The following is a 27,336-nucleotide window of genomic DNA, read 5'->3' on the forward strand; positions in this document are numbered from 1 at the left end:
TTCTAACCTTGAAACCAAGGATTTTCATTCCATCTGGGATGTTCTAGAAACTCTTGAAAATGGTTCTAATTGGTTGTTTTTTTTTTTTAATGGTGACTCCATTCTTTTCTAAACATTGTTGACCTGGTGGTGATTGGATTTTGTGTGGTGCCCATGGGTCCCTTTTCTTATTGGTTCTAATACACATAATATTAAGAGATTTTGACTAAAGATTTCAACAGAGCTTGCTGGAGTAGTCTGCAGATTTCTTTCTATTGTACTTACAGTCAGAGTAAACTGGAAATCTAGCACTCCAGTAATAGCATGGAAATGGAGTAGAGTAGTTTTCATTGTTATGGAACAGCCCATGTTCCCACATCCCTGCCTTTGAGGCGTATCAGACTCCTGTATCTGCAAGCAGAAACAAAGGCCAAGTCTACACTAATAACTTGTGTCACTCCAGTGTTAATAAGCCACCCCCCTGAGTGAAGGAAATTACACCGACCTACACACCAGTGTGAACAGCTCTGTCGGTGGGAGACCTTCTCCCACTGACATAGCTACTGCCTCTCTTGGAGGTGGATTTATTATGCCAACGAGAGAGCTCTGTCCCATCCGCATAAAGTTTTTTCACCAGATGCGCTACAGTGGCACAGCTGCAGCACTTCTAGTGTAGACTAGCCCTAATACACAGCACACTGAGTTACAACTTTAAGGGAGTAGTAAAAATCTGTCCTCTTTCTTTTCAGGAGCTGAAAGCACTGATGGCCCAGCATAGCACTAGCGCCTCTCAGCAACCTGGCAGCTCCCGTTCCTGTTTCCCAGGCTGTGTCTCCTCCAGTCAGAGCCAGCACAAATACCACTTTGAGAAGGCCTTCCTGGTTTCTCAGTCAGGGAGCTGCCGGGTTATGGCTTACTGTGACTCACTGAGCTGTCTTGTGGTGTCACAGCCCTCTCCGCAGGCTACACTTATTCCTGGTAAATCAGCAAGTAACTGAAGACACTCTGGGTTTTATAGAAAGAATCAAAGAATTTTTATCTGCAGGCTTAAAAAAGTTAAATATGTTCTCTGCTCTTTCTTCCTCTACCCCACCCATACAACCGCCCTGTGGATTGGGGATGCTCCCTCACTAATACAACTGCCACATTCCACCTGACCCCAACTCCGCTTTTTCCCAGTAGTGTAATTTACCTCCCCATTGGCAGCTGGTAATTGTACTCTCCCAGTAATTGATCTTTACAGCTCTGCCTCTTCTTTCTGAAATCCCATCTCCTTGGGATGCCTCTGTGATGCCTCTCACAGAGACTATTGCACCCTTGCAAGAGCTGGAGACAAGCACCTAAGGGAATCAGGTAAAAGATTTAAATGCAATCTCTCATATAGAAAACATCAGATTCGGAAGCGTGGATTGGCCAGTAAATGTGGGAACAGACAAATATTGGTTTTGAATGCATTTGTAACTAAGTGCAGATATGTGCAGAGGCAGTATTACCCTGTGGGTGAAGAGGACTGGGAACCCCTTTGCATTGTAGTCACAACTCTGCTTCTGACTTGCTGTGTGACTTTGGGCAAGTTGCTTGTCTTCTCTGAGCTATTTCCTGTCTGTAAAATAGGTACACAGTCATACCGGCTTTCACTGCAAAGAGCTTTGACATTCTCTGGCACTTGAAGTACAAATTATTTTATGTGGTTAATGATTTGGGATCTTAAACTTCTCTTTCGAGAGATGTCCCTGTGGGTGCTCCACTCTAGGTGAAGGTGCGTCCTTGCGCCTTCGATCCGAGATTTTTTTGCAGCAGTTTCTGTATGGGCCGCACACACACAGTTCCTGCCTTGCACGCTCTCAGTGCTTGAACAGTGTGTGCATGGCCCAGACTCCTCAGTTCCTTCTCCACCGTCCCCATCCAGAGATAAGAGTTTAGCAGTTTCACTCTTCATAGCCATTATTTAGATACAGTTCTAGTAGTTAATTAGTTTTTGTTACTTATCTAAATAAGTTTATTACTTACCTCCTATAAAAAAAAATTTAAAAAAATTCTTTACTTCAGAGTTAGTGACTCCCAATATGTCTGGTTCACCAGGCTTCTAGAGATGCCTAAAATGCAAAGACGCCATCTCTGATGACCATTCTCAGTGCATACAATGTTTGGGGAAATCCCATGTACCCCAAAAATGCGTACACTGTAGTAAACTTAAAGTCCGGACCCACAAGGACAGCAACCTCAGACTGAAGCTCATCCTCCTGGAAAAGTCCCTCAGATCCGCATCGGACTCAGGCCAGCAGTCTTCCTCCCGACAGAATTCACCACCAAAATCCTCACAGGATAAAAAAATGGCAAAGAAACGACCGGCTTCCTCCCGTCTCAGGAGACACACCTCTTCCAAGCAATCGCTGACGACTTCGGCTCTGTCAGTGCTGGCCGTTCCATGGCTTAGCACATATACTTCTCCAAGCTTCTCTGGCACCAACCACATGTCAGCAGCCACACGCTCTGGTGCCGAGGCTCAAGGCTTTGAGTTGCCTCCCCCCAGTGCAGCACAGTTGGTCACCAACAAGAACCAGGTACCGACTAGTGTGACAGCACTGATGTCACCAACTACTGCTGCGGTGCCGACACCACAAGCTCCACCAACCATGCTCCCTGTGTCATACTTCTCATCGCCGACTTCGCGCGCGACACTCGCTGAGTCTATAGCACCTTCATCATTGGCAGCTACATCGGCTCAGCCTAGAGTGCCGCCGGCATGGACTGCGCCTCCTGCGTCGGCACAGTCTCCAATACATGGCGCCTCACCTGCCTATAAGTGCCTCACCATTCAGCACTGCCAGCCACCGCACAGCCCCAGTTTCTCCACCCCAGAGACCTAGCTATCGCTCCCACTCCAGTCTCTCCTCTACTAGGCAGTGACCTCTCACCGGGACCATCTCGCAACTGTCTCCTGCCCCTTCACACCTCCTTGAGTGAGGAGGACATTGATGGCATTTTTTTCTCCATGCTATTCTTCCTGTTAAGACACCTGTGACTGGGGGACATCTTAGATCTTGCTCCTCCTATTCCAGGGAATTCCCACCCTTGTATGGCCACCCTTGGGTGGGACCACTCATACCTCTCCCCGGCCATTGGCCATACTGGAATCCCTGGGAATCTTATAAGAGACGTTGTAGCACTCGACCTACCTCATGCAGAGAGGATCTTAGATCTCCTCCCCCAGCCACAAACAATGATGCCAAGCTATGAGATGAACCAACTACTCAGCCAGCAGAGGATATCACACCTGACACCTCTCCAACTAATAAACACTCATCTGTCTCGCCCAAGAAGGCTATTATGCCTCTGCCACCACCAACAGCTGACTATTTCACACACATCCAGGACTTATTTAAGAGTTGCTGATGAGCTCAAGATTACTCTTAAGGAAGTGTCTGAACACCAAGACGCGCTTACTGACATTTTATAACCCACCACCTCTTCCAAAATAGCATTGCCAATCAATGGGGCCATCATGGGACCAGCTAAAACCATATGGCAGACTCCCACAACTATACCCCCAACCTCCAGGAAAGCAGACTGCAAATATTATGTCCCCTCCAAAGGTTCCGTCGCCCAATTTGTTGGTGGTCGAGGCGGCCGACGAGAAAAATAAACAGCAACATTTCCGGGCTACCCCACCTGATAAGGAGAGCAAGAGGATGGACTTATTTGGCCACAAAGTGTATTAATCTTCCACCTTACAATTTAGGGTGGTGAACTGTGTGGCTCTATTGTCAAAGTGTGACCACAGGAACTACGCTAAATTCATGGAATTTATTAATGACATTCCTGAGGACAAGCGACAACAATTTAAAGCTGGGGTCTCTGAGGGACAGATGACATCCCGTATGGCTCTTCAGGCTGCCCTTGATGCAACTGACACAGCCATCAGATCCACCGCCACAGCTGTTGTCACACGGTGATCCTCATGGTTCAGCTCCTCCTCCTTCCCACAGGAGATACAAAACATTGTCAAAGATCTCCCTTTCGATGGCGAGAAGCTGTTTGCAGCAAAAACGAATGAGGCCTTCCATACCATGAAGAACTCGTGTGCCACACTAAGGTGGCAGGCATATGTTGCAGAGGGACAAGGATGAGACAAAACAGCTATCAGCCTTGCCAAGGCCCACTATATGCCTCCTACACCCAGCAACAACAGCAAAGACATTACGATCCACAATAACAGTAACGCCATAGACCTAGAACCCAATGAAGCCTCAACCCCCTCCATCAAACCAGCAGATCTGAGGCTTTGGTTGTGGGTATAGAAGACCTCCCACCCACTACAGCGCCTACTGCAACCATCCATCCTTTTGGACGCCATCTGCTCCTATACCTCACCAACTGGGAAGCTATTGCTACGGACAAATGGGTCCTAGAAATCATCCGATCGGGTTATGCCATCCCCTTCCTCTCCAGGCCCCCTACCCACCCTCCCTCCCCATCGCTCATCAGGGACCCCTCTCATAACCACTTGCTTTGTCAAGAGGTGCACCATCTTCTATAATCAGGAACAGTGGAGCAGGTACCCACTCCACAGCGGGGGAAGGGATTTTATTCCCCACTATTCCTTGACCAAAAAGTAAAGTGGGGGAGGGCGACCTATTCTCGATATTTGACAACTAAACATGTTCATCCTGAAATTCAGGGTGATTACCCTGTCAACGATGATTCCAGTGTTGGAGCAGGGAAATTGGTTTTCAGCCCTCAACCTGCAGGATGCGTATTTTCATGTCACTATACACCCTCCCCAGAGACGCTTTCTCAGATTTGTGTTGGGCATGGATCATTACCAGTACAAGTTTTGCCCTTTGGTCTTTCAACTGCTCCCCAAGTTTTTTCCAAAATTCTAGCTGTTGTAATGGCACACCTCAGAAAAAAGAGAATAATTGTTTTTCCTTACCTGAATGACTGGCTTCCAACCGTGTGTTCAGGGGACATTCGAACGACCTACACAACCGTACATTGCTTCCACAGCCTTGGCCTGCAAATAAACATAAACAAATCTACTTTACATACTACCCTGCAATTAGACTTCATAGGAGCCTATCATGATTCCACCACAGGTCTCACATCACTTCCAAAGGACAGATTTTGCACACTGAGCAACCTCCATCATGAGGGTAAGGAGCAGCCCACAGGTCACCGCTCAAGACTGCCTACAACTTTTAGGCCACATGGCTGCATGCACATTCATTGTCATGAACACACACCTGTACATGCGATGCCTACAGGGCTGGCTAGCCACAGTCTACAAACCCAAAGTGCACAGACTAAGCAGACTGCTAACTATCCCCTCAAAAGTCAAAGATTTGCTCATATAGTGGACCCTTCCTCTCAAACTGTGTTCTGGGGTCCCCTTCCAGCAGGATCCTCCCTCCATTATTATCATCACGACAGATTCATCCCTCACTGGCTGGGGAGCACACATGGACCATCTCACGACTCAAGGCCTCCGGTCTTCTAAAGAAATCACACTTCATATAAACCTAGAGCTCCAAGCTCTCTGCAATGGCTGCCTCCATTTTCTTCCTCTCATCAAGAACTACAAGATCAGTCATGACCGACAACATCTAATGTATGTTTTACATAAACAGACAAGGGGGAGCTCGATCCCACTTCCTGTGCACTAAGGCTATAAAACTTTGGAACTGGTGCCTCCAACACAATATTCACATTTCAGCCTCACATGTCCCAGGTTCTCAGAACACCCAGCGGATGAGCTCAGTCGATCCTTCCCCCTCCATCACAAGTGGGAGCTAAATGACACCACTCTACACGACATTTTCCAGAGCTGGGGCTATCCCCAACTGGATCTCTTCGCAACTGCAATCAACAAGAAGTGTCCAACATTCTGTTCCAGAGCAGGTCTGGAAAAGCGTTCTCTGGGAGAGACATTCATGATCACTTGGTTCGACACTGCTGTATGCATTCCCACCAATACCTCTGTACAGTGTGGTACAGAAAATAAGGAAAGACAAGTCCCAGGTCATTCTAATACCTCCGACATGGCCCAGGCAACCGTGGTACCCCTTTCTAACAAGGATGTCCGTCCATCCCCCAGTGTTGCTTCTCCCACTCCCCAGCCTACTATCACAATGCAGGGGCCAGTTATATCGCCCCAACATAGCGATGCTCCACCTCAAAGCATGGCTACTCAATGGTTCTCTAATGAGAAACTAGCCTGGACTTGTTCTAAGCATGCAGTTTTATTACACAGCAGGACACACTCCATGCTCACTACCTCTCTGCAGAAATGGAAATGGTTCATCACTTGATGTTCTGCCAGACACACCCCTCCAGCTTCCACCCCCTTCCACTGATACTAGACTCCCTTCTAGAACTCAAAGTAGCCGGCCTTTCTCTTAGCTCGGTAAAGATTCACTGAGTTGCAATCACAACATTTCATTACAAGTTGGAGAACACCACTGTTTTTTTTCCCATCCTGTCACCAAAAGATTCCTCAAAGGTATCCAAACGCTCTACCCGGACATAAGACCACCGGCTGAGCCATGGGATCTACACCTGGTCTTCACAGCTTTGATGTACAAACCCTTTGAACCCTTGGCTACCTGCTCCCTTCTACACCTATCCAGGAAAACTGCTTTCTTAGTGGCATTTACATCTGGCAGACGCATGGGGGAACTCGGAGCAATGATGGCCGAACCTCTGTATAATACCTTCTTCAGAGACACAGTTACACTTTTGTACACGTCCTAAATTCCTTCCTAAGATGCATTCATCTTTTCACCTGTATGAACCTATTCACCTACTAACATTCTTCCCAAAGACACATGCTAATGTATTTGAGGCAGCAATGCACATGCTTGACATTCGTAGAGCATTATCCTTCTATCATGAGAGAACAAAGCCATTTAGACAGATCCCTAGGCTCTTTATCGCTCAACGATCTCAGGGCAAAGCGATCTCCACCCAGAGACTATCCAAATGGATATCATACTGCATACATCAGTTACCAATTGAAATGAGTCCAACCTCCTGTGGCAATCAAGGCACACTGTACTACAGTGGTTTTCAAACTGCGGGTCGCAACCCAGTACTGTAAGCCATTGGGTCACGGCGGCTCCGGTCAGCACCGCTGACCGGGCCATTAAAAGTCCCATTGGTGGTGCTGCCCAGCTAAGGCAGGCTAGTCCCTAATTGTTCTGACACTGCGCTGTGCCCTGGAATCAGCCAGCAGCAGGTCCGGCTCCTAGGCAGGAGGGGGGCCACAGGGCTCCACACGCTACCCCCACCCCAAGCACTGGCTCCTGGCCAATGGGGGAGGGGGGGCTGTGCCAGCGGGCGAGAGCTGCATGGAGCCACTTGCGCACCTCCGCCTTGGAGCCGGGCCTGTTGCTGGCCACTTCCAGGGCACAGTGTGGTCCACGGTGCCAGGATGGGCAGGAAATATGCCTTAGCACCCCACTGACCGGGAGCTGCCCGCGCACCAATCCCCTGCCCCAGCCCTGAGCTCCCCCTAAACCTAGAGCCCCTTTCTGCACCCCAGAGCTCTGACCCCCTCCTGCACCCCAAACCCCCTACCCCTCACCCCTACACTCCAAACCCCTTATCCCCAGCTCTGTTGGGTCTCGGGCATCAACACTTTTCTTCAACTGGGTCACCAGGAAAAAAAGTTTGAAAACCACTGCTCTACTAGATCCGGTCCACTTCCATAGCATTTCTCCGCAACGTCCTGCTTTCCAACATATGCAAGGCGGCCACTCAGGCGTCGGACCTTTATGTTTGCTAAACGTTATGCTCTCATGCATGGTCCTTCATCAGACACCCAACTGGGTCGAGCTGTCTTATCAACCACTTTCTTACCAGATCCGCAGTCCCGACCATCATAAGAGATACTACTTTTCAGTCATCTGGAGTGGAGCACCCACAGGGACGTCTCTCAAAGGAGAAGGGGAGGTTACTCACCTTGTGCAGTAACTGATGCTCTTCAAGATGAGTGTCCCTGTGGCGTGCTCCACTACCCACCCTCTTCCCCTCTACTTCGGAGTTTGGAGCAGGCTCCATTGTAGAGAAGGAACTGAGGAGTCTGGGCCATGCACGTGCTGTTCCAGCACTGACAGTGCATGAGGCCCATATGGGAACTGCTGTGAAAATCTCCGATCGAAGGCACAGGGATGCACCTTGACCTGGAGTGGAGCACCCACAGGGACACTCATCTCGAAGAAAGTCAGTTACTGGACAAAGGTGAGTAACTTCCTCCTCTTTCTGAACAACTTCTCAGTTCACCTTAGTCATCTTAGCTTCTATATAGGGACAGCTCTCTGGCTCAGTAATATCGGAATGCAGCTCTGTATAGTGACATTTCTAGAGTACAAGTGAACAGTTTACCTGTAACTATTCTTTGAAAGTACATTATCATCCTGTATAGCGCTCCAGCCACACTGAACATTGGGATTTGTTTAATTTGGCTAGAATGTCTAGGACCTGTGTCGAGAGCAACTGACATTATGATACTAATGCTGAAATTCTCATGCGTTCTGGTCAGTGTGACAGAACTCGTGGAGGAGCAGAAAAAGGAGTTCTGCAGTGATTGATCTCCAGAACAAGATACCTACCCTTCCTGTGCACGCTTCTCCCCACAAGTTCAGCATAAATACTGTAGCTCTGAAGTGAGACCATAGCTTAAAATCAGACACCCCAATAACTTGATGTAGTCACCAGCATACATAGTATCTGAATGATCAGCTTTGTCCTTTCTTCCTGACAGGTTGTGGCTTTAAGATGATAAGTGCTGCCAACCTGAAGAGCAGTCAGTACATTCCCATCCACAGTAAGCAGATCCGGGGACTGGCCTTCAGTAATCGGACAGATGGCTTGCTGCTGTCTGCTGCTTTGGACCATACGCTCAAACTTACCAGGTGTGTGCTGCTAAACAGGGGCAGCCAACCCTTTCTGCCCTTCACATTTTCCAGGTTTGGCTTTATCTCTAGCTCACCTCTGTGTGCGCTTTGGAGCACCCATTTTTTCTTTCTCGCAGGGAGTTGAGAACAGATCTCAGTTTGAACTTCATCCGTCCTCTGGAATGTGGGCATTATCCTGATGAATTGTTCTCACTTCCTAGTCCCTTTAATGAAGGAGGGATTATGTCCCTACCTTTTCCTGGTGCCTCCTCTCAGTGGCATCTCTGTTGGGTACAGCTTTGAAAGTAAGCCAGCACAGATCAGCTGTATCTTGTGGCACAGATGTAGCATTATCTGCTAGTGTGACTTTTACTACCTCCTTGATTCTCTTTGATCTGGGATCAGGGTTTTTACTCTTTTCCTCTGTCTGTTCCCTGCTCCTCAGAAGGTTGCTCTGATTTGAAACTTCGAATCAAGGTTGAGCTGCATACTGCTGAAGCACATGGAAAGAGTACTAAGCAGCACTCCTGAGAACTGCTGTTCCACTAATGTAGGAACAATACGTCTCTACAGCTGTGCTGGGACACTTAAGGACATGTTGGGGTAGAGCAGAGGTGGGCAAATTTCAGCCTGCGGGCCACATCCAGCCCACAGAACTGTCCTGCCTGGCCCTTGATCTCCCAGCTGGGGAAGGCTAGCCCTCGGCCCCTTCCCTGCTGTCCCCCCATCCTCCGCAGCCTCAGCTCGCCATGCCGCCAGCGCTCTGAATGGCAGGGCTGCAAGAGCCTCCAGCCTGCCCCAGTGCCCTAGACTGCGCGGCGGCATGGCTGCCAGTCCTGGTGCTCTGAGCAGCATGGTAAGGGGGTGGGGAGCGGGGGGGTTGGATAAGGGGAAGAGGGGACCCCAGGGGCCAGTCAGGAGACAGGGAGCAGGGGGTGGTTGGATAGGTGTGAGAGTCCCAGGGGGCGGGGGTGTGGATAGGGGTTGGGGCAGTCAGGGGATAGGGGGCGGAGCGGGGGGTTGGATGGGGGGAGGTTAGGGGCAGGGGACCTGGGAGTGGGTGGTCAGGGGACGAGGAGCAGGGTGGGTTGGATGGGTCAGGGATTCTGAGGGGGGCAGTCAGGGGGCGGGAAGTGGGAGGGAGGGTGCAAATAGGGCGTGGGGGCCAGGCTGCTTGGGGAGGCACGGTCTTCCCTATCCAGCCTTCCATACAGTTTTGGAACCCCAATGTGTGGCCCTCAGGCCAAAAAGTTTGCCCACCCCTGGGGTAGAGGAATCCCACAGGATAGGTGGGATTCCTCCAGTCCTGGTCTGTAGCGGATGCCCATTGAGTATTGTGGTGTTGGGGGTTTTTGTCACTCCTTATCTCCTTACTCAATACTACCTATATCGGTATTTCTCACTGGCTGACTAAACATCTTGAGATCCAGTGCTACTCGACTTACGTTTCTCTTTTCAGTTAGGACAGGCTACAGTTATGCCCTCTAGGTTGTGAGGTCGATGTCTCTTCCAGTTCTTCATGCTCATGGCGTACCTGTATACATAATTAAAAAAGAGTTGTTTTGCAATAAAAGATTAATTTAATTCTAATTTTCCCATTCCTATTGTCTATATGGTGGAATATGTCAGGTATTTTTGAGTTAAACAAGTTACTCCTTCCTGCCTACTTCAAAACCAGTGTGTAAGTTCTGAGCCTGTAAGGTTGGTACTCTTGCATAAATGGAGACAGTTTAATGCAAGTAGTTGCCACTCATCACAGAATTTATACCAATGCTTGATACCCAAACCTTCCTCTTTACACTACTGATACGTCCATCAGTTGATCTCTAACAAGTTGTATCCAGTCTTCACTTTTGCTTGATACCAGAATGTTCTCTCAGAAGATTGCCTGCTTCAACCTACTCTTCGCTTTCCCTGCATTGGTCCCTGAGGTTGCTTGACTGTGTCAACCTCCCTTTTCTAATCACTTATTGCCATTTGCATATCCCTAATAATTCTCCAGGATGTGTTTTTGTCCTTTGTTACATCTCCTGTTCTGGTACATGGAAGAAAACATAACACATTGTTCTCTGCATAAATCACTGCCGTCTGGTTCCTAACTATTAGAATCTTCATCAGGGTCACCTGACCTCCTGCCCCGCCCGCCCCCGGGTGGTTCCTTCTGTGCAAAATATTTGTTGTGGGTGTCTTGGGTGAAATGACTCTACAGATTCCCTTTTTTGATATCATCTCTATCTTTCATCCCTACTGGATCTCAATTTGCCACATGTCTCTGATACATCCCTCCATGCAAAATCCACTTTAATTTCCAGTTTCTTCAGTGACTCCAGCCTCTGCTGCTGTTTCAGCTCCTCTGCCTTGTCCCAAACACAGCATACGCTTCCCCCAATGACAGCGTTCTGCAAACTGTTAAGAATTTTTTGACATTCATATTTGTGTGTGTATGTACGTATACTGTTTTGTTTACCCTATTTGCTCTCTAACACTTGCTTAAATCAGTTCCTTTAGGTGTTAAATGCTGTTTCTCAGAACTTGAGCCGTCTCAGATAAACAGGCAGAAGAGAATAACTAAGCAGGGAGAAGAATCCTAATGAATGAGGCTCCTAATTTCTGGAAAATACAGTATTCTGGGACCACAGTGCAATGCGTTCTCCTCCTAACTATTTCCAGACAAGTAATTTAACCCTGCTCTCCCAACAAAGCAATTAGGAGCTCAGTCTGAAACTCCTATCCCTGCAGCCAATATAAAGTGACTTTTTTATTCCCCAGGATCAGACCAAAAAGTCAGAGAGAAGGAGTTATTTTACCCTTTTCAGCATCTGTATATGCTTTGGTGGAATGCTAAATCTTTATACTTGACAGTTTCACAGTGATATACTATCTATATTCTTCAGATTCTTTTCTGGACTATGGGGATTAAAATCTTCATGGGGAACAGCCTCCTATTCAGTTCCTTAGGCAGAGATTTATTCTAGGCTTGTTGGCTGGGTGTGTTACACTGAGTCTTCTCATCCCACGGTATAAGTTTGCATTGTCACTATATTCCTTTCTCTCCACAGTTTGACAACAAATACCGTGGTCCAGACGTACAATGCCGGCCGCCCTGTCTGGAGCTGCTGCTGGTGCCTTGATGATACCAACTATATCTATGCTGGGCTTGTCAATGGCTCTATCCTGGTGTATGATCTAAGGGACACAAGCTCTCATGTCCAGGAACTAGCCCCTCAGAAGTCCAGGTATGATTTCACAGTCTCTATCCCAGAATTTCACAAGTGTGCTGCCAGTTAAATGTAGCGTCTTAAACAGGTGAGTATAATTGCCTGATTAAAGAGCATCTTTTGTGCACATTAACGGTAAGCTGTAAAAATATTGGCTCATGGCTTAACCAGGGCAGATTCAGAACTAGGAGCAGGGATGGAACAATCTGAGATACTGTCACCTCTGCAGTTCTGCATCTGAGAATTAAACGTTAGTACAGATGTCTGGTCAGGATTCCCTGGGAGCTGTGTGGTGTAGTTTGGACACTAAAACAGGCCATGCTTGCCAATGGCTGGAGCATGCTGAGAAGTCTTATACCAGGAAACTTGAGTTTGAGCCTCTGAGTGCTATTAGATGTTCTTCACAACATTGCACTTCTACTGGTGTAAGGTATTAGACTCTGGGAAGGGCATAAGGTTAATGTGACTAATTACGTTCTTCCTCCCTACTTTCCTCTTTCATAGGTAGCAGGGACAAGTTGTTTTGGTTCCTAAACACGTTAAGAGACACGTTCTGAGTATATGCGTAGTGGCATACAAAAGGTTTTCCCAGGGAGAGCCAGTACACAGCACACAGGAATAGTGCCAAACTACAAATAGTTTTCTTCAGGGTTCCCTTAGTGTTTTGGCTCTGATGCTCCCGTAAGTTCCATGGTGGAGCAGGTCTTTTTAAAGTGTTTGCAAGTTCTTCTTTGGGCATTGCAGCCTTTTGATTTGTGATCACCTCTTAAAGGATTAGTAAATTGTTACCCACAGTCCTGGAACATAGCATGTCTACATGTCCGTCATTATGGGTAGGCCCTACCAAATTCAGGGTTCACTTTGGTCAATTTCATGGCCACAGGGTCTTAAAATTAGTCAATTTCACAATTTCAGATGTTTACATTTGAAATTTCAGGGTGTTGTAACTGTGGGGTCCTGGTCTAAAAGAGGATTATGGGGGGATCCCAAAGCTGTTGTAGAGGGGTTACAGGATTACTATACTCACGTCTGTGCTGCCTTCAGAGCCCAGTTCTGAAGGCAGCTGCTGCTGAGTTTCCTGCATCTGGAGGAGACTCCCAGAGGTGGAGGTAGGTCTGATCTCCCCAGTGTTTCTGGGATCGCCCCAACTAGGGGCTCCTAGCTGCTAGTCAGGACCAGTACTGGATTAACGCATGGGTCCATGGGGCCCATGCCCAGGGGCCCCGGACAATTTGAAAAACGGGTGCCCCAGCCCTGGCAGGAGCCAAGGATGGAAGCCCCGAACCCCAGCAGGTGCTACGGGGGCTGAAGCCCCAAGCCCGGGCAGGAGCCCCAAGGGGGGACAGAAGCCCTGAACCTGGGTGGCCCGGAGTCAGGGAAGGAGCTGTGCGGGGCAAAAGCCCCAAGTCCTGGGTGGCAGCTCCCAGCTAAGGTTCCTAAGCCCGGGGGAAGAGCCATGCGGGGGCAGGCAGCCGCCCTGGGGAGGAGGGAGCGGAAACCCCGGAGCTTGAGCGCCAAGAGGTGGGGTGGGGACAGACAGCGGCAGCAGCAGCCCTGGAGCTCGGAAAGGAGTCAGGCCGGGGTGAAGCCCCAAGCTGAGCTGGATCTTCAGGGGGTGGCAGCCCCCAGCTCAGGTCCCTGACCCTGGGCCGGAGACATGGTGGGGGGGGTAAGAGGGAGCAGAAGTCCCGGAGCTCAAGCACCCAGAGCCCAGGCAGGAGCTGTGGGGGCTGGAGCTGTGGGGGGTGGTAGCCCCCAGCCCAGGTCCCTGAGCCCGGGCAGGAGCCCCAGGGGTGGAAGCCCCAAGTCCCAGCCGGAGCCCTGGCAGCCCCCAGCCTCGACCAGAGCCATGGGGTGGCGGGGGAGGCACGCAGGTAGAAGCCTGGAGCCCAGCTCTGGGGCTACTGCAGCGCAGAAGTGAGGGTGGTACACCCTCACTTCTGCGCTGCCTGTGGAGGTTCATCCGATCTCCCTCCAATAACAGGCGTGCAGGGGAAGGACAAGTCCTGTCCCTAACCAATCCAGCTGATTTTGGGGAGACAGATTTCACAGGCAAGTGACATGTATTTCACGGCTGTAAAATTGGTAGGGCCCTAATTATGGGACTACTTTTTCTTTTTTTTTTGATAGAGGAAAGTTGTTCCATAAGGCCTGAAACACTAAGATCATTACCTCTCTGGATTTTTTCACCCTTGCTAGTTCAGATGTGGGGAAGTACAGGAATTTTAGCCAAAATTAGCATTGGATAACCGAGAAAGGTTGAGTAGTATTGTGTAAATGACTTCCAGAGGCTGCTATCTTGTGCTTAGGTCCTGGGGATTAGTGCTGTGATCAGTGCCAAGTGTCTCACTTCTTCAGGAGCTGACTGAGGAGATATCTGAGCCATTAGCAATTTATCTTATCTTTGAAAACTCATGAAGACGGGAGAGATTCCAGAGCACTGGAAAAGGGCAAAGTAGTACCCATCTATAAAAAGGGGAAAAGGACAAATCAGGGGATGACAAACCTCTCAGCTTAACTTCAATATCTGGAAAGATAATGGAGCAAATAATTAAGCAATCAGTTTGCAAACACCTTGAAGATAATAAGGTGATAAGTAACAGTCAGCATGTCAGACCAACCTAATAGCTTTCTTTGACAGGGTAACAAGGCTTGTGGATGGGGAGAAGCGGTAGATGTGGTATATCTTGACTCTAGTAAGGATTTTGATACTGTCTCACGTAACCTTCTCGTAAACAAACCAGGGAAATACAACCTAAATGGAGCTACTATAAGATAGGTGCATATCTTGTTGGAAAACTGTTCCCAGAGAGTAGTTATCAGTGGTTCAGTCAAGCTGGAAGGGCATATCAAGTGGGGTACCACAGGGATCAGTTCTAGGTCTGGTTCTGTTCAATATTTCATCTGTTACTTAGATTTCACAGAGAGTACACTTATAAAGATAGTGGACGATATCAAGCGGGGAGGGGTTGCAAGTGCTTTGGAGGATAGGATTAAAATTCAAAATGATCTGGACAAACTGGAGAAATACTCTGAAGTAAATAGGATGAAATTCAATAAGGACAAATGTAAAGTACTCCCCTTAGTGTGACAAATCAGTTGCACGCATACAAAATGGGAAATGACTGCCTAGGAAAGAGTACTGCAAAAAGGGATCTGAGGGTCATATTGGACCACAAGCTAAATATGAGTCAGTGTAACACTGTTGCAAAAAAAAAAAAGCAAACATTGTTCTGGGATGTATTAGCAGGAGTGTTATAAGCAAGACACGAAGTAATTCTTCTGCTCTACTCTGCACTGATTAGGCCTCAACTGAAGTATTGTGTCCAGTTCTGGCCGCACATTTAAGGAAAGATGTGGACAAATTTGAGAAAGTCCAGAGAAGAGCAACAAAAATGATTAAAGATCTGGAAAACAATCTACAAGGGAAGATTGAAAAAATTGGGTTTGTTTACTCTGGAAAAGAGAAGACTGAGTGGGGACATAACCATTTTCAAGTAAAATTGGTCTCCTTAACCTCTTTGGCTAGGACAAGAAGCACTGGGCTTAAATTGCAGCAGGGGAGGTTTAGGTTGGATATTAGGAAAAATTTCCTAACTGTGTCAGGGTGGTTTAAGCACTGGAATAAATTGTAGGGCTGTCAAGCGATTTAAAAAATTAATTGCGCAATTAATCGTGATGTTAAGCAACAATAGAATATCATTTATTTTAAATATTTTTGGATGTTTACTACATTTTCAAATATATTAATTTCAGTTACAACACAGAATACAAAGTGTAAAGTGCTCATTTTATATTTTTTATTACAAATATTTGCACTGTAAAAAAACAAAATTGTATTTTTCAATTCACCTCATACAAGTACTGTAGTGCAATCTCTTTACCATGAAAGTTGAACTTACAAATGTAGAATTATGTGGTTTAAAAAACAATGTAAAACTTTAGAGTCTACAAGTCCACTCAGTCCTACTTCTTGGTCAGCCAATCACTCAGACAAAGTTGATTACAATTTGCAGGAGATAATGCTGCCTGCTTCTTGTTTACGATGTCACCTGAAAGTGAGAACAGGTCTTCACAAGGCACTGTTGTAGCTGGCGTTGCAAGATATTTACATGCGAGATGCACTAAAGATTCATATGTCCCTTCATGCTTCAAAAACCATTCCAGAGGACGTGCTTCCATGCTGATGACGGGTTCTGCTCGATAATGATCCAAAGCAGAGTGGACCTGACGCCTGTTCATTTTCATCATCTGAGTCAGATGTAACCAGCAGAAGATTGATTTTCTTTTTTGGTGGTTCGGGTTCCGTAGTTTCCGCATCAGAATTTTGCTCTTTTAAGACTTCTAAAAGTATGCTCCATACCTTGTCCCTCTCAGATTTTGGAGGGCACTTCAGATTCGATCGGGGGAAGTCCCGGATGACTGGAAAAAGGCTAATGTTGTGCCCATCTTTAAAAAAGGGAAGAAGGAGGATCCTGGGAACTACAGGCCAGTCAGCCTTGCCTCAGTGCCTGGAAAAATCATGGAGCAGGTCCTCAAGGAATCAATTCTGAAGCACTTAGAGGAGAGGAAAGTGATCAGGAACAGTCAGCATGGATTCACCCACGGCAAGTCATACCTGACTAAACTAATTGCCTTCTATGACGAGATAACTGGCTCTGTGGATGAGGGGAAAGCGGTGGACGTGTTGTTCCTTGACTTCAGGAAAGCTTTTGGCACGGTCTCCCACAGTATTCTTGCCAGCAAGTTAAAGAAGTATGGGCTGGATGAATGGACTCTAAGGTGGATAGAAAGCTGGCTAGATTGTCAGGCTCAACAGGTTGTGATCAATGGCTCCATTTCTAGTTGGCAGCCAGTATCAAGTGGAGTGCCCCAAAGGTCGGTCCTGGGGCCGGTTTTGTTTAATATCTTCATAAATGATCTGGAGGATGGTATGGATTGCACCCTCAGCAAGTTTGCAGATGACACTAAACTGGGAGGAGAGGTAGAAATGCTGGAGGGTAGGGATAGGATTGGAGGATTGGGCCAAAAGAAATCTGATGAGGTTCAACAAGGACAAGTGCAAAGTCCTGCACTTGGGACGGAAGAATCCCATGCACCGCTACAGACTAGGGACTGAATGGCTCGGCAGCAGTTCTGCAGAAAAGGACCTAGGGGTTACAGTGGACGAGAAGCTGGATATAAGTCAGTGTGCCCTTGTTGCCAAGAAGGCCAATGGCATTTTGGGATGTATACGTCGGGGCATTGCCAGCAGATCGAGGGACGTGATCGTCCCCCTCTATTGGACATTGGTGAGCCTCATCTGGAGTACTATGTCCAGTTTTGGGCCCCACACTACAAGAAGGATGTGGAAAAATTGGAAAGAGTCCAGCGGAGGTCAACAAAAATGATGAGGGGACTGGAACACATGACTTATGAGGAGAGGCTGAGGGAACTGGGGATGTTTAGTCTACAGAAGAGAAGAATGAGGGGGGATTTGATAGCTGCTTTTAACTACCTGAAAGGGGGTTCCAAAGAGGATGGCTCTAGACTGTTCTCAGTGGTAGCAGATGAGAGAACAAGGAGTAATGGTCTCAAGTTGCAGTGGGGGAGATTTAGGTTGGATATTGGGAAAACCTTTTTCACTAGGAGGGTGGTGAAACACTGGAATCGTTACCTAGGGAGGTGGTGGAATCTCCTTCCTTAGAAGTTTTTAAGGTCAGGCTTGACAAAGCCCTGGCTGGGATGATTTAATTGGGGATTGGTCCTGCTTTGAGCAGGGGGTTGGACAAGATGACCTCCTGAGGTCCCTTCCAACCCTGATATTCTATGATTCTTAAACCTTGGGTTGAGTGATGTAGTTATTTTTAGAAATCTCACATTGGTACCTTCTTTGCGTTTTGTCAAATCTGCTGTGAAGGTGTTCTTAAAACGAACATGTGCTGGGTCATCATCCGAGACTGCTGTAATATGTAATCTATGCAGAATATGGGTAAAACAGAGCAGGAGACATACAATTCTCCCCCCAAGGAGTACAGTCACAAATGTAATGCATTATTTTTTTAACAAGCATCATCAGCGTGGAAGTGTCTTCTGGAATGGTGGCTGAAGCATGAAGGGGCATATGAATGTTTAGCATTTCTGGCATGTAAATACCTTGCAACGCTGGCTACAAAAGTGCCATGCGAACGCCTGTTCTCACTTTTAGGTGCCATTGTAAATAAGTAGGCACCAGTATCTCCCGTCAATGTAAACAAACTTGTTTGTTTGTCTTAGAGATTGGCAGAATAAGAAGTAGGACTGAGTGGACTTTCAGGCTCCAAAGTTTTACTCTGTTTTGTTTCTGAGTGCAGTTATTTAACCAAAAAAAAAATCTGCATTTGTAAGTTACACTTTCACGATAGAGAGTGCACTTCAGTACTTGTATGAGGTGAATTGAAAAATGCTATTTTTTGGTTCATCACTGTGCATATATCTGTAATCAAAAATAGCAATATAAAGTGAGCACTGTGCACTTTGTATTCTGTGTAATTGAAATCAATATTAAAAAGGTAGAAGAACATCCACAAATATTTAATAAATTTAAATTGGTATTCTATTGTTATAAGTGCTGGCGTTACGCTCTTGCAAATTCTCCTTTCAGGTGTCCTGTGGTGTCCCTGTCCTACCTGCCCCGAATGGCCTCCACCACACTGCCATACGGTGGGGTAATAGCTGGGACCTTAGAAGGAGGCTGCTTTTGGGAACAGAAGGCCACCAACTCCTACTGGCCTCACCATCTGCCTCTAGAGCCTGGAGGCTGCATCGATATTCAGACTGAAATCAGCACTCGGCACTGCCTTGCTACTTACAGGCCTAGTAAGTAATTGTGTGCAAGTACAACACCCTTTATGCAGCACTTTTATCAGTTTGCCGTAATTCTGCCCTGCCACATAAGCCCCTGCGAGGTGCCAGGGTTTGGTGGTAGCTTTGGAATGCTGGTGCCTCAGGGAATTGAGAGCATAGTAGAAATCATGCTTTTACTTTTCAGAGGCGAAGGTCTGGATAGCACACTAGTACCATGTTTCCCCTTGGACACAGTAAAGCTTTCTGTGTGGCTGCACATATACAAAAGAGATGCTGCTGAGAGTGGGGTTGGGAGGAGAAGCCTGGTATGCCTGGCTGCAAATGGACCATTCCTTTTGCCTCACAATGCCTCTTGCCTAGGGCTTCCATCCCTGTGGTGACCCTGAGTGGGTTTGTATTAGGATTCTAGTCTCTTTGCAGCTTAGTTCTGGCCCTTTCCTGAAGAGGCTATTGTACAGTGGGGAAAATTGTATTTGGCAAAAAGAACAAGGAGTACTTGTGGCACCTTAGAGACTAACAAATTTATTTGAGCATAAGCTTTCATGGGCTAAAACCCACTTCATCGGATGCATGCAGTGGAAAATACAGTAGGAAGGTGTGTATATATATATGTATGTGTGTGTGTGTATATATATGTATATGTGTGTGTGTGTATATATGTATATATATAAAATACACATACAGAGAACATGAAAAAATGCGTGTTGCTGTACCGACTATAACAAGAGTGATCGATTACGGTGAGCTATTATCAGCAGGAGAAAAAAACCTTTTGTAGTGATAATCAGGATGGCCCATTTCCAACAGTTAACAAGAAGGTGAGAGTAATAGTATGTGGGGGGGAAATAAGCATGGGGAAATAGTTTTACTTTGTGTAATGACACATCCACTCCCAGTCTTTATTCAAGCCTAAGTTAATGGTGTCCAGTTTGCAAATTAATTCCAATTCAGCAGTCTCTCATTGGAGTCTGTTTTTGAAGTTTTTTTATTGTAATATTGCCACTTTTAGGTCTGTAATCGAGTGACCAGAGAGATTGAAGTGTTCTCCGACTGGTTTTTGAATGTTATAATTCTTGACGTCTGATTTGTGTCCATTTATTCTTTTACGTAGAGACTGTCCGGTTTGGCCAATGTACATGGCAGAGGGGCATTGCTGGCACATGATGGCATATATCACACTGGTGGATGTGCAGGTGAACGAGCCTCTGATAGTGTGGCTGATGTGATTAGGTCCTGTGATGGTGTCCCCGAATAGATATGTGGACAGAGTTGGCAACAGGCTTCGTTGCGAGGATAGGTTCCTGGGTTAGTGTTTTTGTTGTGTGGGATGTGGTTGCTGGTGAGTATTTGCTTCAGGTTGGGGGGGCTGTCTCCCAAGATCTGTGAGAGTGAGGGATCGTCCTTCAGGATAGGTTGTAGATCCCTGACGATGCGCTGGAGAGGTTTTAGTTGGGGGCTGAAGGTGATGGCTAGTGGCATTCTGTTACTTTATTTGTTGGGCCTGTCCTGTAGTAGGTGACTTCTGGGTACTCTTCTGGCTCTGTCAATGTGTTTCTTCACTTCAGCAGGTGGGTATTATAGTTGTAAGAACGCTTGATAGAGATCTTGTAGGTGTTTGTCTTTGTCTGAGAGGTTCTCGTCCCCTAACGCCCCTACTCTACTTGCGCTACATTGATGACGACTTCATCATCTGGACCCATGGAAAAAAGCTCTTGAGGAATTCCACCATGATTTCAACAATTTCCACCCCACCATCGACCTCAGCCAGGACCAGTCCACACAAAGATCCACTTCCTGGACACTACCATGCAAATAAGCGATGGTCACATAAACACCACCCTATACCAGAAACCTACTGACCGCTATACTTACCTACATGGCTCCAGCTTTCATCCAGACCACACCACATGATCCGTTGTCTACAGCCAAGCTTTAAAATACAACCGCATTTGCTCCAACCCCTCAGACAGAGACAAACAACTACAAGATCTCTATCAACCTATCCTTACAACAAAGCCCGTTGCCAACTCTGTCCACATATCTATTCAGGGGACACCATCATAAGATCTAATCACATCAGCCACACTATCTGAGGCTCGTTCACCTGCACATCTACCAATGTGATATATGCCATCATGTGCCAGCAATGCTCCTCTGCCATGTACATTGGCCAAACCGGACAGTCTCTTCATAAAAGAATAAATGGACACAAATCAGACGTCAAGAATTATAACATTCAAAAACCAGTTGGAGAACACTTCAATCTCTCTGGTCACGCGATTACAGACCTAAAAGTGGCAATATTACAACAAAAAAACTTCAAAAACAGACTCCGAGAGACTGCTGAATTGGAATTAATTTGCAAACTGGACACCGTTAAATTAGGCTTGAATAAAGACTGGGAGTGGATGTGTCATTACACAAAGTATAACTATTTCCCCATGTTTATTTCCGCCCCCCACTGTTACTCTCACCTTCTTGTCAACTGTTGGAAATGGGCCATCCTGATTATCACTACAAAAGGTTTTTGTTTTGTTTTTTCTCCTGCTGATAATAGCTCACCTTAATTGATCACTCTCATTATAGCGTGTATGGCAACACCCATTTTTTCATGTTCTCTGTGTATATATGCATCTTCCTACTGTATTTTCCGCTGCATGCGTCCAATGAAGTGTGTTTTAGCCATGAAAGCTTATGCTCAAATAAATTTGTTAGTCTCTAAGATACCACAAGTACGTCTTGTTCTTTTTGCTGATACAGACTAACACAGCTACCACTCTGAAACCTGTATTTGGCAAGTGACTCAGCTTGTCAGTGGAGTTACCCTTTGTCTACATCCCACAGATAAGAGCAACAATTGCCTGCATTGTGTGGTGATGGAACTGTCCTGTAGCCAACTGACGGATGCATCTGTCGACATGGTCTGCTCCTGTCACCCAGTTCAGACATTCAGTGCTGGGCCCACCTGCAAACTGCTGACCAAAAATGCCATCTTTCAGAGTCCAGAAGAGGATGGCAGCATCTTGGTGTGCGCTGGCGATGAGGCCTCAAACTCTGCCATGGTATTTCTTTTTTCCTTTCATTTTCATCAGGCAGCGTTTTATTGCAGTGCTTAGGAGAGAAACCTTATCTGTCCCATGTTAAATCCAGTGTGATGGAATTTGCATTGTAGGTAACAGGTGAGTGGGCAGGAAGGTGTTTGTGTGATTACATTAACTTTCCATACTTTGCTTGTGGGACTGGCTAACTCCCTGGCAATTTAGAGATACTGCTTTAGGTTGTAAACCAGTAATGCACAAAACTAGATGCTGTGTCCTTAAGTTAATTTAAATATAGGCAGGTTGCCCCTGTAGTGAACTTGTGCCTGCTTCCTACTTGAGGAATGTAGGTAGGCAGAATGTAATTAGCCATGATAGACTCTGGCAAGGGCCTAGGAATTAACACTTTCCTCCAAAGAAAATGTCCTATTGTACAAATGGTACCCGGCCGGTACAGTGCCACTTACAGGAGCAGCATGCTGGCACACTAGCTCAATACCAACTCACAGGGAAGAGTTCAAGCCTGTTGAGTCGCAACATCACTTATGATCTGGTCTATGGAAACCAGGGAGTGAACTTCCCTCCTAGAGGTGGTCTCTTCAGGTTAGGGTTGAGACAGGTTGGCAGGGGACAGTGGAGGAAGACTTGTACTGCTGCCATCTGTGTGGTGTCTGTTCTGAGGTTGAAGGAGGACTTCAGCCTCCAAGGTAAGAGTGTACCTTGGCATTTAGCTATGGCTACAGCCCCAAAGCAAACCTCTTGTTACATAAGGGGTGTGATAGAGAATTGGTCCATCCAGCCTTCCTTGGGAGCAATAAAATAATGAGGAAAGCTGGCTTAACAGCTGTTGGAGACGACTGTTCTTGAGCCACAGAACAGTTACAGCACAAGAAGCTATAGTGCTTCATCCACATTGCCCTGCCACTGTATCTAAACACTGACTTGCAGGGATCATCTCTAGGAGTGAAGATGGTTCATTCTCCATGTCTTCTCTGAAACATGATTTTGGCAATTAATTGACCTTTAAATATTCATGGTAAATAGGCCCAATGGCCTGAGATGGGATGTTAGATGGGGTGGGATCTGAGTTACTACAGAGAATTCTTTCCTGGGTATCTGGCTGGTGAATCTTGCCCATATGCTCAGGGTTCAGCTGATCGCCATATTTGGGGTCGGGAAGGAATTTTCCTCCAGGGCAGATTGGAAGAGGCCCTGGGGGTTTTTCACCTTCCTCTGCAGCATGGGGCACGGGTCACTTGCTGGAGGATTCTCTGCACCTTGAAGTCTTTAAACCATGATTTGAGGACTTCAGTAGCTCAGACATAGGTGAGAGGTTTATCGCAGGAGTGGGTGGGTGAGATTCTGTGGCCTGCATTATGCAGGAGGTCAGACTAGATGATGATGATGTTCCCTTCTGCCCTTAATATCTATGAAACAAACAACAAGGGTTCTTACTGCTGCCAGGTGGCTTTGTAGATCCCAACCAGGTGGGAAATTGGTACATCTCAATCCATTATCTCCCACAGGCTGAATCATAGAATATCAGGGTTGGAAGAGACCTCAGGAGGTCATCTAGTCCCACCCCCTGCTCAAAGCAGGACCAATCCCCAACTAAATCATCCCAGCCAGGGCTTTGTCAAGCCTGACCTTAAAAACTTCAAAGGAAGGTGATTCCACCAGCTCCCTAGGTAACGCTTTCCAGTGCTTCACCACCCTCCTAGTGAAAGTTTTTCCTAATATCCAACCTAAACCTCCCCCACTGCAACTTGAGACCATTACTCCTCGTTCTGTACTCACTGGTACCAGATGACAGTCTAGATCCATCCTCTTTGGAAGGAAGAGCTGCTAGTTGGTAGCTCATAGTCACAGTGAACCCAGGCTGAAATTAAACTAGTCACAGAAGTGAGAGGCTCCATATCCTATTATTAAAGCAGTCGTGGGGGTTAGGAAAAATCAGTTTTAACTTACATCCCCTCCCCTTGCAAAATCTGTGCACAAGCTTTTTTTAATGCATTAAATAGTATTACTAAAATTCTTTCCAATAAGAGTAACCAGAACACACACACGCTATTGATAAATAGAGATCTTTTCTTAATGAAGCATGTAATATTCCTAAATTACATGGATTTATAGATCTTCTGTTACCTGTACACATAATCCTATATCAAAGAACAGGAATACTCTAGGGAAGCACAGGGTTTTTGGTAGGACTTAGGCAGTACTGGCCATATTTGGTTCATGTCTGGAAGATGACTTTTGCAGTAGTAAGTGTTGCATTTATATATGCAAGCTAAAGGAACTTTGTTGTACAGGGTTACTGAGCCATGGGACATGTTTTAAGAAAAACTTTTAAAAGCGGAATTCAAACGGCCTCATCACAAATGACCAGCCTTGCCCACTTTCCATTTTCCCTGAGTTAGTTGTTTAGTCTGCGGAAGAGAAGAATGAGGGGGGATTTGATAGCTGCTTTTAACTACCTGAAAGGGGTTCCAAAGAGGATGGATCTAGACTGTTCTCAGTGGTAGAAGAGGACAGAACAAGGAGTAATGGTCTCAAGTTGCAGTGGGGGAGGTTTAGGTTGGATATTAGGAAAATCTTTTTCACTAGGAGAGTGGTGAAACACTGGAATGCGTTACCTAGGGAGGTGGTGGAATCTCCTTCCTTAGAAGTTTTTAAGGTCAGGCTTGACAAAGCCCTGGCTGGGATGATTTAGTTGGGGATTGGTCCTGCTTTGAGCAGGGGGTTGGACTAGATGACCTCCTGAGGTCCCTTCCAACCCTGATATTCTATGATTCTATGTCCCTGATTATCTGACCTTCCCGAGAGGAGGCTAATGGCAAGCTTAGTGGCTCAGAAGTGAGTCTTTCCTGGCTGGGGAAGGTGTTGGAAAATGGCTGAGCTAGCTGGGATGTTTCTCTGAGGAGGGGCTCCTTCCCACCAACAGCATTAGAACCAAGACTGAGTGGGAGGAGAGCACCATGGTGCCTGACCCTTTGTACTTCACAGGTGTGGGATGCTGGAAGTGGCTCCTTACTGCAGAAGCTACAAACTGACCTACCTGTGCTGGACATCTGCCCTTTCACGGTGAACCGCAATAACTTCCTGGCCACTCTCACCGAGAAGGTGGTGAAGCTCTACAAGTGGGATTGAAAAAGGCTCTGTAAGCCTTCCGCAGAGAGGAGCTTCCAAAATGTGCTGCTAACAAACTACCAATTCCAACAAATTCTCCGCTGTCCCACCACAACAGCACAACCCCAGGCTCTGCTTTCCTGCCTGAACTGTTTATGGGGCAGGAACTGCCACGGCATCTCTCGTGTTGGTGCATTCAGGAACTGGAGCACTGGTGTCTTTGTCTTTTCTCCCCCACCCTAATTTGTATCTGTCCTTATTCCTTCAGTTGATCCCAAGGTCAGTTTTTTCTATTCTCAGGCAAACTGGCAGCCTGCCTCAGTGCAGTGCTCACTCTTGGCCTGTCTCCAGCTTCACAGTGTTATAACTCTCTCTTCCCCACCCCCACCCAGCATTAACACAGTGCTGGGACTTGCAAACCACTTCAGAGAATGACCCAAAGGAAAGGAATTTCTGAGACTCCCCTTGTACTTTGCAGTCCTCTTCACCTTGCTCCGTGATGAAAGAGCCTTTAAGTAGCAGTTTGGCTGCTACCTTGTACTTAGATGGGCATTTTCCCAGGAATGTTGTGGACATGTCCTGTAAAGGACTTACTCAGCTGTTCCTATGTGCTTTTTGAGGCTTCTGGGCAAAACAAGCTTGGTGGGGCTTTTCCATCAATCAAGTAAAGCCAGCTCTATGCCATTAGTCTTTGCCATGGAGAAGATAGTTTTGGGACTGGAGTGAGAACACTTCTCTTCTGCATTTTCATATGCATATAGTATGAACCTTGCCTCTTCTTTAGGCGCAGCCCAGTCCAAACATCGTAGAACTGTCTTTTGTCTGGAGAAAGTTGGCAATGGGGTGGGGAGACTTTTGTGCTGTTTGATGCTAGTTGCAATTCATGTTAACCTTGCCTAAGGCTCAGGTGGCTGAACAGCATTTGAATTGAAAAGCAAGAAAGAGAAAATGTTGGCTGCTTTGTACCAAATGTAATAAAAACTGTTGGATTTCCTGAGGTTTGATTCACCAGAGGGTCACAGAATGGTCCCAGTCACCCTTGTCTGTGGCACAATTCTTCACATCCTAGATGTGAGTCTGAACCAGAATTCCCCATAAAGAGTTGGTGGGGTGGGGGGTGATCCAAGGGTTTGAGTGCCAAGTGTGCAGACTGATTCTCAGCCCATATGTGTTCCTGTAAGGACATTTCATTTTCTGACTTGGGGATGAACATGATTTACATTTCATGTTTGTATTTGCCAAAGACAAACTATCAAGAATGTTATACAAGTTGCAAGACAGTTTCCCTGCATGGGGAACCTGTCCCTGGACACTGTTCCTTGCATGAAACCTGTGTAAACGGCATCTTTTCTGTTACCAGATCCAGTGTGTCGCTAATTAAATCCACAGAACAACTTTCCTTTCTAAAACTTGCAGGGATATGAATTTTCTTTGAGTCTTCTCTTTAAAAACAAGATAATGTAAAATATACACATCTCCATTTAATTGTATCTATTTTTGTGTGATATTTTGTTCCTCTCTTTTTATGTGATGTGAAAAATAAAGCATTTATCATTATAGAACCCTGCTTCTACTGATGTAACTGTCTGACCTTGTGAAATGTGTGCTGCAGAGATGTGCTTCCATCTAGATGAATATAAACAAGGCTCCGTGTACTCTGGCAAGGATCCCTACATCTGATAGGACTTCCAGGTTGGATGTGGGAGTTTCAAGTATATTTACTATTAGAGGCTTCTAGTGAATGTAAAATTGAGTCCCCTGTGGTGGCTTCCATATCAATTCAATTTGTCTTACGCTGACCTCCGTCTTTCAATTTTGCTGCAGATTTTTATATTGACAAAGCAAAACGATATCGTAGAAATGATTGGGGATTGTACAGGAAAATCTGAAGGCATGGACAGCTGCCTAGAGGGACAATTGATGGTAGTCTTCTTCGAGGAATGTCCCTGTGGGTGCTCCACTTTTAGGTGTTCGAGCACCCCTGTGCTTCTAGTTGGAGATTTAAGGTATCGGTGCCCTGGTTGGCTATGCACGCGCTGCTCTGAGTGGGTATCGCGCGCAGCCAGCCATCCCCCAGTTCCTTCTTTGCCGCTGTTGGCTTCGGTCGGAACAACAGCAGCGCCTCGGAATAATCTTCCTCAGAATACTTTTTCCTTTCCTTTTTTGTCTGAAATTACCTCTTCCTGTTCCCTGCGGGGTTACTGTCTCTTCCCTTTCCTGGTTAAAACAAAAAAAAAAACAATCAGACTC

General features: G+C 46.5%; 1 protein-coding gene across 6 annotated transcripts in view; it reads left to right on the plus strand.

Moving 5' to 3' along the window:
• The window catches only part of RFWD3 (ring finger and WD repeat domain 3), a 62,459-nt gene extending 35,811 nt beyond the window's left edge, over positions 1 to 26,648 (plus strand). For 5 of the 6 annotated variants that reach the window (XM_037878261.2, XM_043525915.1, XM_037878262.2 and 2 more), the window contains 6 exons: positions 729 to 957; positions 8,744 to 8,894; positions 11,936 to 12,112; positions 18,717 to 18,931; positions 21,764 to 21,981; positions 24,964 to 26,648. In XM_037878261.2, coding sequence (XP_037734189.1) covers positions 729 to 957; positions 8,744 to 8,894; positions 11,936 to 12,112; positions 18,717 to 18,931; positions 21,764 to 21,981; positions 24,964 to 25,107 — 1,134 coding nt within the window. In that variant the 3' untranslated portion in view covers positions 25,108 to 26,648. The remainder of the gene's footprint in view (positions 1 to 728; positions 958 to 8,743; positions 8,895 to 11,935; positions 12,113 to 18,716; positions 18,932 to 21,763; positions 21,982 to 24,963) is intronic. The other variant, XM_043525917.1, reaches the window with a different exon arrangement.
• The last annotated feature ends 688 nt before the right edge of the window (positions 26,649 to 27,336 follow it).

This window comes from Chelonia mydas, chromosome 12 (genome assembly GCF_015237465.2).
Source record: "Chelonia mydas isolate rCheMyd1 chromosome 12, rCheMyd1.pri.v2, whole genome shotgun sequence".
In the NCBI taxonomy this organism is placed as follows: Eukaryota; Metazoa; Chordata; order Testudines; family Cheloniidae; genus Chelonia; species Chelonia mydas.